Raw genomic sequence first — 15,591 nt, forward strand, 5'->3', positions numbered from 1 at the left:
TCAGGGATTGGTGCTGGGCCCATTGTTGTTTCTCATCTATGTTAATGATTTAGAAGATAATGTGGTAAACTGGATCAACAAATTTGCAGATGACACCAAGATTGGGGGCGTAGTGGATAGTGAGGAAGGCTATCAAAGCTTGCAGCATGATCTTAGGCAGCTGGGAAAATTGGCTGGAAAATGGCAGATGCAATTTAATGCAGACAAGTGTGAGGTGTTGCACTTTGGGACCGCAAACCAGGGTAAGACTTGCACAACGAATGATAGGGCTCTGAGGTGTGCGGTAGAACAAGGGTACCTGGGAATACAGATCCATAGTTCCTTGAAAGTGGCATCACAAGTAGATAGGGTTGTAAAGAGAGGTTTTGACACTTTGACCTTCATAAATCAGGGCATCAAGTACAGGAGTTGGGATGTTATGTTGAAATTTACAAGATATTGGTGAGGCCGAATTTAGAGGATTGTGTGCAGTTCTGGTCACCTACCTATAGGATAGATATCAATAAGCTTGAAAGAGTGCAGAGAAAATTTACAAGGATGTTGGTGGGACTTGAGGACCTGAGTTATAGGGAATGGTTGAATAGGTTAGGACTTTATTCCCTGGAGCGTAGGAGAATGAGGGGAGATCTTACAGAGGTACACAAAATTATGAGGGGTATAGATAGTGTGAATGTATGCAGGCTTTTTCCTCTAAGGGTGGGTGAGACTAGAACTAGAGGTAATATATTTAAGGTGAAAGGTGAAATATTTAATGGGAATCTGAGGGGAAACTTCTTCACTCAGAGGGTGGTGCAAGTGTGGAACGAGCTCCCAGCGGAAGTGGTAGATGTGGGTTCAATTGTAACATTTAAGAGAAGTTTGGATAGGTGTGTGGATGGGAGGGGTTTGGAAGCATATGGTCCGAGTGCAGGTAGATGGGACTAGGCAGATCAGGTCGGCATGGACTAGATGGGCCGAAGGGCCTGTTTCTGTGCTTAGTACTCTGTGACTCTATGATTATTAATTGAATTTAAAAAATGAGATCACTCTGATTTACTCTGCTTTCTCAGTTATTCTACAGAAATCCAGTTTCAAAAGTTCATAAGGACTGTTACACGGAGAGAAAAGAAATAGGCTGCATACTGCTGTAGAACTAGGGACAAATAAAAATGTGAAGATGTTTGAAGCACTTTGGAACAAGCACTGAACTGCTATCTCATCAATGGTAGCATGGAACCCAGAGTAAGAAATAAATGCTGCACATAATTACAGACCTGAAAGAAAGATGTGCATTTGTATAGCACCTTTCCTGTTGCAGAGCACATTATAAATTCTAAACTATAATCGATGATATAATGTAAGGATCACAGCAGCCAAGTTTTACGCAGCAAGCTTCCACCAAAGAGCAATATCCTAATGACTCATAACCTAATACAGTAATATCAAAGAATAAAAATGGTCATTGGTGATAATTCTCATGGTCTTCTCCGAAAAAGTGACATGGGATCTTTCACCTTCAGTCAAGAGAGCAATTGGGTGCCAGTTTAACATGTCTAAAAGGCGGCACCTCTGTCTGAGCAGCATTCCCTTAATACTGTGCTGGAGTATCAGACTAGAGTGTGCTCAGGTTTCTTGAGTGAGTCTTTCAACCCATAAAACTTTGAATCAAAGGCAAGTATGTTTCCCACCAGAGTCACATAGCATGGAAACAGGCCCTTCGGCCCAACTCATCCATGCCGACTGTGTTGCCCAGTGAGCTCGTCCCATCTGCCCACATTTGGCCCATAGACAAACCTCTCCTATCCATGTGCTTATCTAGCTAGCTTTTAAATGTTGCTAATTTGCCCACCTTAACCACTATTTCTGGTAGCTCATCCCAAATACACACCACCACATGCGTTAAGAAGCTGACCCTGATGTCCCTTTTAAATCTCTTGCCTCTGATGTTAAACCTATGCCCTCTTGTTTTTAGCATCCCCTTCCTGAGAAAAAGACTATCTGCTTTCACGCCTCATTATACCCCTCATGATCTCATATCAAATCACCCCTCAATCTCCTATGGTCCAGGGAATAAAGTCCAAGACTAAGCAACCTCTCTAACTAAACCATTTTTGAGGGCAGTCTGTTAAAAATTTGAGAAAGTTAACAGGAAAGCAACAAGGCTAGCAATGGGGAAACTACAGAGCAAAGGCATCTCCATAACTGTTCCTGAACAACAGCCAACAGTCCCCTGATAAGCCAGTCAAAGACAACCCAAAGGGGACCCTCTGTTCTAACTTAACATTCTCAAATATTTACTGCAAAACATTTTTCACATCTCTTCAGTATGTATATTCAGTTTGAATCACGTCTAATTGTAAACAGTAACATAATTGTTTAAACTGGGGAAAGGGTAGTCAACACTCATGGGTGCTGAAAATGCTGGAGAAAATGACAAATAGCAGAAATAGGCAGTGAGGCCCCTCAGGCCTGCTCTGCTTTTCAGTATAGCAGATAATCTGATCTTGGTCACCAGCTCCACAATCCTGACTGAACCCTATAATCCTTGATTCCCAAATATCTAACTCGGCCTTGAACATACATAATCACTCGAGGATATAAAATTCCATAAATTCACAATGCTCAAGAAATTGCTTCTCATTTTAGTCTGAAATAGGTAACTCTTATCCTCACACTATGGCCCTAGTTTTAGGCTCTGCACCAGGGAAACATCCTATCAAACCCCCTCAGAATCTTCTGTTTCAATGAGATCACTTCCTACTTTTCTTACTCCAGATGGTTTATTCAATTTTTCCTTGTAAGACACCCCTTTATCCTTGGAACAAATTAGTGAACCCTCAGTAAACTGTCGTCTCGAGGATATGTATATCCTTTCTTAAATAAGAGACTAAAATCAGTTTACAGAATTCCAGCTGTGGTCTCACCAAAGTCAGAGATTGGAAAACTTTCATGAGAAGTAATCGACTTCAAGTTTGTTTAATATCCAATTATCTCTTTAAAATATTGAACTTACAGATTTTCCTTTTTATAAATTCATTTTTATTATCTGGGCATCACGGGCAAGGCTCGTGTTTATTACCACCAGCAGTTGCCCTTGAACCACTGCAATCCTTCTGGTGCAGGTACTTCCAAAGGGTAGGGTTTGCCAGGATTCTGACCTAGCAACAATGAAGGGCCAGCAATACAGAGTCATGCAACATGGAAACAGGCCATTCAACCCACCATGTCCATACCAACCAATGGGCATCCATCCATATTAATCACATCTTCCAGTACTTAGCCTGTAGCCTTCTATGCCTAGATGATTCAAGTGTTCATCTACAGACCTCTTAAAGACCATTAGCGACTCTGCTTCCACCTCTCTCTCTGACAGTGTATTCCAGTTACTCACCACTCTTTGGGTGAAAAAGGTCCCCCTCAGATCCCCTCTAAATCTCTTACCCAAAACCCAGGTTCTTTATTTTTATCTACCTCTGACGGGGAAAAGTTTCCTGCTTTACCTTATCTATGTCCATCATAAATTTATATAGCTCAATCATATCCCTTCTTAACCAGCTCCACTTCAAGGAAAACAGATCTAGCCCCTCCAGTCGCTCCTTGTAACTGAAGCACTTCAACCCAGGCAACAACCTGGTAAATTTTCTCTGTGCTCTCTGCAGTGCTATCACATCTTTCCTATAGTGTGGCAACCAGAACTGTATGCAGTACTCCAGCTGAGGTCTGAACGATGTTTTATAAAGTTGGAGCATAACCTCCCTGCTCTTGTATTCAATGACCTGACTAATGAAAGCTAGCACCCCAATGCCTTCTTAACCTGTGCTGCCATCTTCAAGGATCTTTGAGCTTGTATACCAAGGTCGCTCTGTTTCTCAATTTTCCCCAGCACCCTACCATTTATGGTGCATGTCCCAGCCTAATTAATACCCCCAAATGTTCTGGATTAAACCCCATCTGCTGTTTGTCAGCCCAGTTCACCAACATATCGACATCACCCTATAGCCAAATGCTACCCTCCACACCATCAATAACTCTAACCTTTACGTAATTTGTGAATTTACTGATCAGCCTCCTACGTCCACATCCAAATCGAAATCTGAGATGAGGGGAAACTTCTCCAAATTATTCTGGATTTGGAGCTCAACGCTAGTGACCTACAAAGGACAAGTCATTAAGTATATTCAAGGCTGAGATAGATATATTTTTTGACTTTATAGGAACCACTCAGAAGACTGGAGATGAGGTCAAGATCATATCCACCATGATCTAATTGAATGACCACCCTCTCCGTGATGTAACAGGCCAAGCATTACAGCCTCCCCATGCTGTAACAAGCAGGTCATTACAGCCCCTCTGTGCTGTAACAGGCTGAGTCTTCTGGCCTCTCTGTGCTGTGTATCCTCCTCCCTCTCCATGATATACAGGTACAGTACCGTACCATCTCTCTGCTATATAGGTGATGTCCTCCACCTTCTTTTTGATATTATAAGCATTGACTTCTACTCTTCCCCACTGTGGGATCACAATGTCCTCTATCCTCAACCACACTCACGCTTGGCCATTCCTTGTAACTTCACAATGTTTAGAACCAGTCTGCATGCCATTATATCACGTGATCAGTCCCCATGTCCTCTCATTGTTTGCAAACAAGTGAATGCACGCAAATAACAGCTATCGGAGGTACTATACCTGGCTTGCCATGGAAATTCTTGTCACCATCTACACTTAAAAGCTTATGTGAAGAAAGGAGCTCCTTGTTTACTTTATAATCAAGCTGCAAAATAATAAAAGACAGATTTATACTTCTGTGATGCGAAATAAAAAAAAAACTTTAGCCCCCTGAATTCAGAATATCACAATTCTGGTCACTGAACAAAACCACAAACATCTGTAAGATATTAGGAAAATGAATAGAATTTCACCATATTAGGACATGTGATAAAAGTCCTTAGTATATTTATTCCAATGAGATACAAAACGCTCGTGATTCTAAAGTCAATTCTTGGCTCAATTATCATGCATTAGAAAAAAAGAAAGCAAGATTTGTTTTTGCAGGGTACGATCAGTCCACTACTGATCATCTCTTAGAAGGTGGTGAACCTTCTCCCAGAACTTTTCTGATTGGAAGTCTGTGACTGGTGGTGTACTGTAGGGAACAGTGCTGTGACCCTTGTTGTCTGTGATATATATTACTGACTTGGATGTGAATTTAAGAAGTATGATTAGTAAGTTTGTGGATGACACAAAGTTGGTGGTGTTGTGGATAGTGAGAAAGGTTGTCTAAGGCTACAGCAGGATATAACTCAGACGGAAAGTTGGGCAAAATGTTATTAGATGGAATTTAGAACATTTAGAACAAAACAGAAGGGGATGGAAATTAAAGTCAGAACCCCCAGAAGGTTCAAAAAGATAAAACAGGAAATAACAGGGGGAAAGGAAGGATATGAGAAAAGAAAACCAAAAAGAGAATCCAAAAATATTCTATGGGCATATAGGCAGTGAAAAGGCTGCGTAACAGAGATGAGGCCAATCAAAGACCAAAAGGGAAATCTACTCATGGAGACAAAGTGCAAATTTCTTCAGCAAGGAAGCAGATTCTGCTGCAATCTCAGGAAAGGAAGATGTAGTTGAGATAGAATGATTTTTTTAAAAAAAAGTACTACAAAGACTATTTATATTTAAAGTGGATAAATCAGATGGTCTAGGTTGGATGTATCCATGTGGAAGGGGAAATTTCAGAAGCCATAACCATGATCTTCTAAAAGTACAAGTGGTACCCAAAGAATGAACATTTGCAAATGTTACATCAGTGTTCAAAAATGGGTACAAGAATAAATCCTTCACGGTGAGGGAAGTTTTAGAAATATAATTAAGGACAGCATTAGTAGTCACTTGGACAAGGGAGGGTTGATTAGCAAAAGCCAGCATAGATTTGTTAAAGACAAATCAGATCTAGCCAAATTGGAATTTTCTGATGAAGCAATGGGAAGATGCAGTTGATATGATGCATGTGGACTTTCATAAGACATTTGATAAGGTGCCATATCATCAGTCTGTCATCAAGATTGAAGCCCATGAATTAAATGGAGAAGTAGCATGGACAGAAAACTGGCTAAATGACAGGAAACCAAGTGTAGTAATGAAAGGTCAGTAAGAAAAACAAAGAAAAATGTACAGTAAGGCTCCCCAACGAGTCAGTACTAGCACCACTGCTTCAACTAATATATATTAAAAACTGGAACCTGGGTCCACAGGAGACAATTTCCACAAACTTTGATGTGTAGTGAACTGTGATGAGGATAATATTAGAATTCAAGAATACATAGAGGGGCTGTTGGAATGAGCAAACACAGCGAGTTTTATGTGGAAGAATGCAAAGTTCTACAATTTGATCGGAAGACTGAGGAGGGACAATAAAAGCTAAAGGGCACAATTCTAAAGTGAGTATGAGAACAGGGAAATATGGGGGTACGTGCATTGCTGAAAGTGACAGGGGATGTTGAGAAAGTGGTTGAAAAAGATTATGAAATGCTAGGCTTAATAAACATAGGAATAAGTGCACAAAACAAGGAAGTCATGCTGAACCTTTATGAAATATTGGTTGGACCACAAATGGAGGATTGCGTTGTTCTGAAAACCTACTTTAGAAAAATCGTGACAGTATTAGAGAGGGTGCATAAAAGATTGATCAAAATGATTCTCCTGTAATGATGGATTTTACAGTAAAATTCTGATAATGCAGCACCCTCAGGACTTTCGCACACAAAATGCTGGATGAACTCAGCATCTAAGGAGGGAAATAAACAGTCAGTTTTTCGGGTCGAGACCCTTCATCAGGACAGGAAAGGAAGAGGGCAGAAGCCAGAATAAGGAGGTAGGGGAGGAGCACAGGCAAGTAGGTGATTGGTGAGTCCAGGTGAGAAGTGGAAGGTAGGTGGGTGGGCTAGGAAGGTAGATGAAAGGGAGTGATGTTACAAGCTGAGAGGTGATAGGTAGATTAGGCAAAGAACTGAAGGAGGAGGAATCTGGTAGACCATGGAAATAAGGGAAGGAGGTGGGAATACATGGGCTGATCATGAGGGCCGGGGAGGGGAAAGAGAAGGGATGAGTGGGTCAAAGGGATAAGGGAAAACAAATGGGGGAGGTGGAGGGGGGAGAGGGGGAGAGGGGGGAGGGGGGGAGGGGGGGAGAGGGGGGGAAGGGGGGGAGAGGGGGGAGGAGGGGGGGGGGGAGGGGAGGGGGGAGGGGAGGGGGGAGGGGAGGGGAGGGGGGGAGGGGAGGGGAGGGGGGGGAGGGGGAGGGGAGGGGGAGGGGGGAGGGGAGGGGGGAGGGAGGGGGGGAGGGGGAGGGGGGGGAGGGGAGGGGGGGGGGAGGGGGAGGGGGGGGAGGGAGTGGGGGGGGAAGAGAGTGGGGGGGGAAGAGAGTGGGGGGGAAGAGAGTGGGGGGGAAGAGAGTGGGGGGGAAGAGAGTGGGGGGGGAAGAGAGTGGGGGGGAAGAGAGTGGGGGGGGAAGAGAGTGGGGGGGGAAGAGTGGGGGGGGAAGAGAGTGGGGGGAAGAGAGTGGGGGGGGGAAGAGAGTGGGGGGGGAAGAGAGTGGGGGGGGGAAGAGAGTGGGGGGGGGGAAGAGAGTGGGGGGGGAAGGGGGGGGGGGGTTACCAGAAGTCAGAGAAATCATTGTTGAGGCCATCAGGTTGAAGACTATCAAGGCGGAATATGAGGTGCTCTTCCTCCATCCAGCGTCAGGCCTCAAGATGGCAGTAGAGAAGGCTATGGATTGATATGTCAGTATGGAGTGGGATGTGGAATTGAAGTGGGTGGCCACTGGGAGATCGTGGCTGTTGCGGCGGATGGATCGAAGGTGTTTGACGAAGCAGTCACCCAATCCTCGTCGGGTCTCACCGATGTAGAGGAGGCCATAACGGGAGTGCCGAATGCAATAAATAACACCCTTGGATTCACAGGTGAAGCGCTGCCTCACCTGAAAGGACTGTCCAGGGACCCCCCACCTACCTACCTTTACCCTCTCACCTGGACTCCCCTATCACCTGCTAGCCTGCGCTCCTCCTCCTCCCCCTCCCCTGACCTTCTTTTTCTGGCTTCTGCCCTCTTCCTTTCCAGTCCTGATGAAGGGTCTTGACCCGAAACATCAACTGTTTATTTCCCTCCATAGATGCTGCCTGACCTGCTGAGTTCCTCCAACATTTTGTGTGTGTTGCTCCAGATTCCAGCATCTGCAGAATCTCTTGTGTCACCTTCAGGACTTTGGTGGTTCCAGATCAGCAACTTTTCTGGACTACTGGATGTCATTCCTGTTAGGACATCAACACACCTTTAATTCACCTTTTTGTTTTAATGTTACACAGTGGTATAATAAACTTCACAGTGGAAAAAAAATTTTAAACTGCAGATGCTGAAAATCTGAAATAACAACAGAAAATGCTGAAACACTCACTAGGTCAGACAGCATCTGTGAAAAGAGAAACAGTTAATATTTCAAGGTCAGGACCCTTTGTCAGAACTCGAAAAGAGAGAAAAAACAAAGTTTTCAGTGGCAGATAAGATAGGGCAGGAGCAAGTCCAACAAAAAGAGCATCTTTGATGGGTTGTGTCTATCTTTGATAGGGCTAATGGGGGCAGTTACAAGAACATTAAGTTGCTTTGTCTGTTTAATGTGTTGTAAATGGGGAGGCTGTGGGACATGCCCAGCAAGCCAGACCATATGAATAGAATATGAAAAACTGATCAAAAATGACAACAAGCAGACATGGTCAGATCTCATGCAGACAGAGAGAAAGTATGTTAGCTAAAGCTGGAGAATTTAAGATTGTCCAGATTTACAGGGAACCTGGTGAACTTAAAGGGTTCATGAAAACAGGACCCTTGTGAATTTCAAGGTGCAGGAAATAGGAGGGTGGGCAGCGGGGGCCCAGTCAGTTTTAAAGGGAGTGCGGGAAACAGAAGCCAGTGAACTAAGTGCTGAACCATTGGGATTTCCAAACTATGGATAGCGGATTATCAGTGTTTTACTGTAGTTACAGACTGGAGAAAGTGAAGTTGCTCACATTGTAACATAGGAGATTGAATGGGATATTTAACACCAAATATTAATTTTTTAAAAATAGACCCCCTCGCATTAGTTGCTGATCTGACCACCACCTTTCTCTCAATGGTAGAACAGCAAAATTTTAACCCGACCTGTTGGATGTAGAATTGCTTAAGCCTGTCTAGAGTATGCTGCTATTGAATCAAGAACTGTGTAAAGTGATATTATATTAGAACATTTCATCAACCAGAAAATCAGCAACTTCAATCTAAAATGGAGTTAAGCCCTGATTACACAGGAAGAAAAAGCAATGGATTAAAAAACATTTCTATCCTCTCCATTATGTCAGTGATTTATGACCATCTAATCCTATGGGTGTACTCATTTAGAAAAACTCAAGTTTCTTCAGTGTAATTCCTACAACCTGTCACTCATTGATAAAGATCTTTTTACCTGCTGCTTCTGGGATAATCGATCCCCGACAGCTGAAGCTTGCACGGTTAATTGAAGACTACAAGTATTAATCTGCAAACAAAAGAGTGAAGTTACAATACCTGCAATAAATACCTTGTATTAATAAAATGTTGTGTGATCAGAAGCCTCACTTTCAATACAAACATGCAAACAGTTAAACTAGAGAGGGCAGGAAAGACTCAATGTTGGCAACTCATTTGTTTAAATAAAAAAGTCACATCTCAAAGAAATCACAGCCATTTTGTCACGATATGCCTATGCAAAACATGTCACAATACTTCTCTGCTTGCTAACCCATAAAGATTTGCTCCAGCAAGAAGTGCAGAGATCACACCTGAAATACTGTGGGCAGCCCTAAGCACCACACCTTGGGAAGGATGCACTGGCCTTAGTGGGACTACAATGTAGATTTACCAGAATAACAACTGGGTGCCAAGGGTTATATTACAAAGATTACATAAACTAGGGTTAAATTACCTGGAAATTTGAAGATTAAGGATTGATATGATTGATATTTTCAAGATGCAAAAAAAAATTATTTCAATGCACAAAATCCCAACATGAAAAGTGATCCATTTGTGGCTGACAGAAGAAATTAACTGTAATACTAAAATCATAAAAGGGACTTCAAAAGTTGCCAAATCTAGTAGTAGGTCTGATCATTGGGAGCATTTTGGAATTCAGCAAGAAACTGACAAAGAATGGAAAGATAACATGAGACTAAACTGGTAAGAAATATAAAAACAGACTGCAGGGTCTTCTACAGGGTATGTGTGAAGGAAAAGACTAGTGAGGGCAAATTAGGGCTTTAAAGTCAGAAGTAGGAGAATTTATAATGGTGAATAAGGAAACAGTAGAAAAATTAAATATTTGTGCATGTCTTAACTAAAGAAGAGGTCAAAGATAATTTCCCAGAAATAGGTGACGCACTGACACAGCGGTTAGCACTGTTGCCTCACAACTCCATAAACCCACATTTAATCCTGACCTTGGATGTTGCCTGTATGAAGTAGTTTACACATTCTCCTTGTGTCTACATAGGTTTCATCTGGGTGCTTCAGCCTTCTCCTGTATGCCAAAGAAACGCTGATTGGTGGGTTAGTTGGCTACTGAAAAATGTCCTTAGTGTGGGTGGGTGACAGGATACGATGGACTTCCAAAAGGAAAAATGGGATGAGTACAGATGAATCTTTACTGGTTGGTTAGAACACGGTGGGCTAAAAGGCCTGTTTCACTGCTCTATGACCTGATACTAAAGAACCAAGGGTTTGACAAGAATATGGAATTAGTGAAAAAAATAGCACTAGAGAATGGGAGACTGAAAGCCAACAAACCCAAGGATACGATATTAGAATGTCTAGAAAATGATAGGATTGAACAGAGTCAATTGTAATTCATTAAAGAGAAATCATGTTTAACTAATCAATTGGTTGTTTTGAGGATATGACTAGTAGAACAGATAAGGGGGAAATCAGTGGTGTGATGTGTTTAAATGCCCAGAAGGGTTTCAATAAGGTCCCAGATAGGAGGTTGGTCAACAAATTAGAGCAGGTGGAATTTAAGATAATGTACCGGCATGATCTGAGAAATGGTTAACAAACAGAAAGCAAAGAGTGAGAACAGATCTTTTTCAGGTTAACAGGCTGTGAATAGTGTCAAACTGTAAGAATTCACAATCTTTAGCAACAATTTGGTTGAGGGGACGAAACACCCCATTTTTAAGTTTGCTAACCCCTTTCCTGGCCTCCACACAACCGAGTCCACACAATTTTCTGGATATCTCTGAAGTCAGTTAATTAGAAAATAACAAGTTGGCAGATCTGGCACAGGTGTGAAGACAAATAAAATCTGAAATTACCAGAACAGAAAACTGAATTGTGGTTATGGTACAAAGGCTGGTTATTCTGAATATCTTAAAAGTTGAATTCAGTTTTGGATGTAGAAGATTCCTACGTGCTTAGTCCGAAGATAAGGTATTGTTTATCAAGTTTACAGAGGGTTAAGTGAAGCTCTGATGTGGCAGGTAGCTGAAGGAATTGGGAGAATGGAATTGTCCTTACAGGAAGCAGGAGTGGAGAAAGTCTAGTCAAGGTAGCTGTGGGCATGTATTCCTATGCCCTGAAATGGAGATAGAGAAGTTAAGGGTTCTGGGGATGAATCCAGTTGAAAATGATAGCAGAGTAGAAATTGCCAAGAAAAATGATGACATTTTCTAGATCAATGCAAGAGTAAGAAACAATACCATCATTAATGTACCAAAAGAGGAGGTAGGGGAGGAGGTCCAAATAAGACTGAGAAACAGAATATTTATTCCAAGTATTTCTCAAACAGATAAGCAATGTTTAGATCCAAGGGTTCCCATTGCTACAGTACAAGGTACTTGGACTAAAAGCAGTGTTCAATATAGAGAGACAAAACATGGAAATAGGCCCTTCAGTTCCCCCCAATCACACTGACCATCAAGCACTCATTTACATCAAACATCTCATTTTATTCTCACTGCACACTCATCAGAGACCCGTGTCCGGGGATTGGGGGGGGGAGACCCGTGTCCGGGGATTGGGAGGGGGAGGGGAGGGGAGGGGGGGAGGGGGGGAGGGAGACCCGTGTCCGGGGATTGGGAGGGGGGGGGGAGGGAGACCCGTGTCCGGGGATTGGGAGGGGAGGGGAGGGGGGGGGGAGGGAGACCCGTGTCCGGGGATTGGGAGGGGGGGGGGATGGGGGGAGGGAGACCCGTGTCCGGGGATTGGGGGGGTGGGGGGAGGGAGACCCGTGTCGGGGATTGGGAGGGGGGGGGAGGGAGACCCGTGTCCGGGGATTGGGAGGGGGGGGGGAGGGAGACCTGTGTCGGGGATTTGGAGTGGGGGGGGAGGGAGACCCGTGTCGGGGATTGGGAGGGGGGGGGAGGGAGACCGTGTCCGGGGGATTGGGAGGGGGGGGGAGGGAGACCCGTGTCCGGGGATTGGGAGGGGGGGGGAGGGAGACCCGTGTCCGGGGATTGGGAGGGGGGGGAGGGAGAGACCCGTGTCCGGGGATTGGGGAGGGGGGGGCAGGGAGACCCGTTGTCGGGAATTGGGGGGGGGGTGGGATGGAGACCCGTGTCCGGGGATTGGGGGGGGGGGGAAGACCCGTGTCTGGGGATTCTACCAATCACCTATAAAGCACGAACAATAGAGACTGGGACAATTAACAGACAACCAACCGAAACCAGAACACCCATAGGAAACTCATGCAGTCACAAGGAGAATGTGTAAACTCCATGGAGACAACACTGGATGTCAGGATTGAACCCAGGTTGCTGGAGCTGTGAGGCAACTGCTCTACCACTGCACCACTATGGAAGACACAAAGAGCCCTCAGGCTGACCTGCTGTAGAAGGAGCAGGCATTTGAGGTGAAGATCAGCAAGGAGCTGGAAAATGTTAAATGGTGGGGATTGCCAGAAGTGCCATGGATTTGGGAGGGAGGAACTGAACAAGGGGTAAAGGAAAATATCAGTCAGTCTTGATTTTGTAATTTCCAAGTGACATTCATTTCCTTTCTGGAAGAATGCTCCATGCAAATGCATTTCTTTCTGGAAAAGAACAAGTGGTGGCACAAGAGGCCCTGATAAAGGATTATACAAGGGCTGTGGGTAGAATAACTGCTGCCCAGAATAAGGGTGGGTGAGCTGAGAGAGACCAAGAGCTGGATTCACCAATGTTTTGGCCAGTATGGCTCAATAGTTCTTCTGTACTGTAAATCTCTCTGATTCTAAGGGTAAGAATATAACTACTGAGCAGGTAGGGAGGAATCAATGGATGTAGCTTCTCTGGATTTCCAAAAACCAAAAGTGGGAAAGGTGACACCTGCATCTGATGTCCTGTGTCCGGGGATTCGGGGGGGGGGGGGGGGGGAGAGAGACCCGTGTCCGGGGACTGGGGGGGGGGGGGTGGGGAGACACCCGTGTCCGGGGATTGGTGGGGGGGGGGGAGAGACCCGTGTCTGGGGATTGGGGGGGGGGGAGACCCGTGTCCGGGGATGGGGGGGAGACCCGTGTCCGGGGATTGGGGGGGGGGGGGAGACCCGTGTCCGGGGATTGGGGGGGGGGGGAGACCCGTGTCCGGGGATTGGGGGGGGGGAGACCCGTGTCCGGGGATTGGTGGGGGGGAGACCCGTGTCCGGGGATTGGGGGGGGGGTGGGGAGAGACCCGTGTCCGGGGATTGGTGGGGGGGGGGGAAGAGACCCATGTCTGGGGATTGGACCCGTGTCTGGGGATTGGGGGGGGGGAGACCTGTGTCCGGGGATGGGGGGGAGACCCGTGTCTGGGGATTGGGGGGGGGGAGACCCGTGTCCGGGGATTGGGGGGGGCGGGGAGACCCGTGTCTGGGGATTGGGGGGGGGGAGACCCGTGTCTGGGGATTGGGGGGGGGGGAGACCTGTGTCTGGGGATTGGGGGGGGGGAGACCCGTGTCTGGGGATTGGGGGCGGGGAGACCCGTGTCTGGGGATGGGGGGGGCGGGGAGACCCGTGTCTGGGGATGGGGGGGGCGGGGAGACCCGTGTCTGGGTTATTGGGGGGGGGGAAGACCCGTGTCTGGGGATTGGGGGGGGGGAGACCCGTGTCTGGGGATTGGGGGGGCGGGGAGACCCGTGTCTGGGGATTGGGGGGGGGAGACCCGTGTCTGGGGATTGGGGGGGCGGGGAGACCCGTGTCTGGGGATGGGGGGGGGGGGAGACCCGTGTCTGGGGATGGGGGGGGGCGGGGAGACCCGTGTCTGGGGATGGGGGGGGCGGGGAGACCCGTGTCTGGGGATGGGGGGGGGGCGGGGAGACCCGTGTCTGGGTATGGGGGGGGGCGGGGAGACCCGTGTCTGGGGATGGGGGGGAGACCCGTGTCTGGGGATGGGGGGGGCGGGGAGACCCGTGTCTGGGGATGGGGGGGGGGGGTGGTAAACCCGGGCACCTCAGACAGGACGAGGCGTGAGTTCGGTTGCCATGGATACCGCACAACACCTACCGCGTTTCCGAGCTGCCGTGCCCGGTACTTGCCGGGCAACATGTCCCGTCCTGGTCCCGCCGCCCCGCCCCGCCCCGCTCCGCTCCTGGTCCCACCGCCCCCTCCCCGCCAACGTGCTCACCCCACCCGTTCCCCCCGGCTACCTGACAACAGCCACTTCCGGTGCTCGCAGTACCCGCGCTTCACGTTCCCCGCACAACACAAGCCGCAAACATTCGACCCCGACGGGAATTCACTCGAAGACGAAGGCAACGGAAATTGTTAAATCACAGGGAAAACTAGTAACGGCGGCCAAAAGCTGCGAATTCGCTGCTTACAAGCTTATTATTAAAAGGATAGCCTGGGGCTGTTCGGTCCAGAGAGCCAAGTCCCCTGAAATGCCAGTAGTTCTGAGGGCATGAAGTGGGGAGTCAGTCGGGATGCAGTGACAGGCTTCAGGGATCCTTCACAAGACACACAATGGAAATGTCCCAACGACAAACATCGCATCAAACTTCAAAGCAGCATATAATTGCGCAAAATATAAAGCCTTTATAAATAAAGCCCAAAATATAAAGCCTTTTATAAATAAAATATAAAGCCTAAAATATAAAACCATATTAAGAGTGTCTATGGATTTTTTTAAAAATGAGGGTTAACAAAGTAAAGCTTGGTATTTTATAAAGCGAGTCTGGGGAATTAATAATGGAAACATGGATTTGGCAGATGAATTAAACGGGTATTTTGCATCATTCTTCAATATACAATTAATATCTCAGAAATAGGAGTACATCAGGGATTGGAAACTCAGGAAAACTGGATTTCCACAAGGCATTTGATCAGGCAACCCATCAAAAAAGAATGTTGAAAATAAAAGCTCATGGTGTGGAAGGTAACATATTTTTGTGAACACAAGCCTGATCGGTGAACAGAAAGAGTGAATAGGCATAAATTGGTAAATTGGTTTATTATTTTCACATGTAAAACTTTGTTTTGCACGCCATCCATACAGATCATTTCATTGAGGGAGTACAAGGGAAAACAATAACAGAATGTAGAATAAAGTGTTACAGTTACACAGAGGAAGTGCAGTGCAGGCAGACAATAAGGTGCAAGGCCATA

The 15,591-nt window shown here is 46.2% G+C and overlaps 1 protein-coding gene across 2 annotated transcripts in view; it reads right to left on the reverse strand.

Annotated features, from left to right (window-relative positions):
- LOC127585322 (leucine-rich repeat-containing protein 49) overlaps positions 1-14,645 on the reverse strand; it is a 90,166-nt gene extending 75,521 nt beyond the window's left edge. The window contains exons 1-3 of one of the 2 annotated variants that reach the window (XM_052042695.1): positions 14,491-14,645; positions 9,472-9,543; positions 4,666-4,750 (exon numbers count right to left, since the gene is read on the reverse strand). In XM_052042695.1, the coding sequence (XP_051898655.1) occupies positions 4,666-4,750; positions 9,472-9,543; positions 14,491-14,532 (199 nt within the window). In that variant the 5' untranslated portion in view covers positions 14,533-14,645. The remainder of the gene's footprint in view (positions 1-4,665; positions 4,751-9,471; positions 9,544-14,490) is intronic. The other variant, XM_052042694.1, reaches the window with a different exon arrangement.
- Between the last annotated feature and the right edge of the window lie 946 nt (positions 14,646-15,591).

Source organism: Pristis pectinata, chromosome 32 (genome assembly GCF_009764475.1).
Source record: "Pristis pectinata isolate sPriPec2 chromosome 32, sPriPec2.1.pri, whole genome shotgun sequence".
NCBI classification, from domain to species: domain Eukaryota; kingdom Metazoa; phylum Chordata; class Chondrichthyes; order Rhinopristiformes; family Pristidae; genus Pristis; species Pristis pectinata.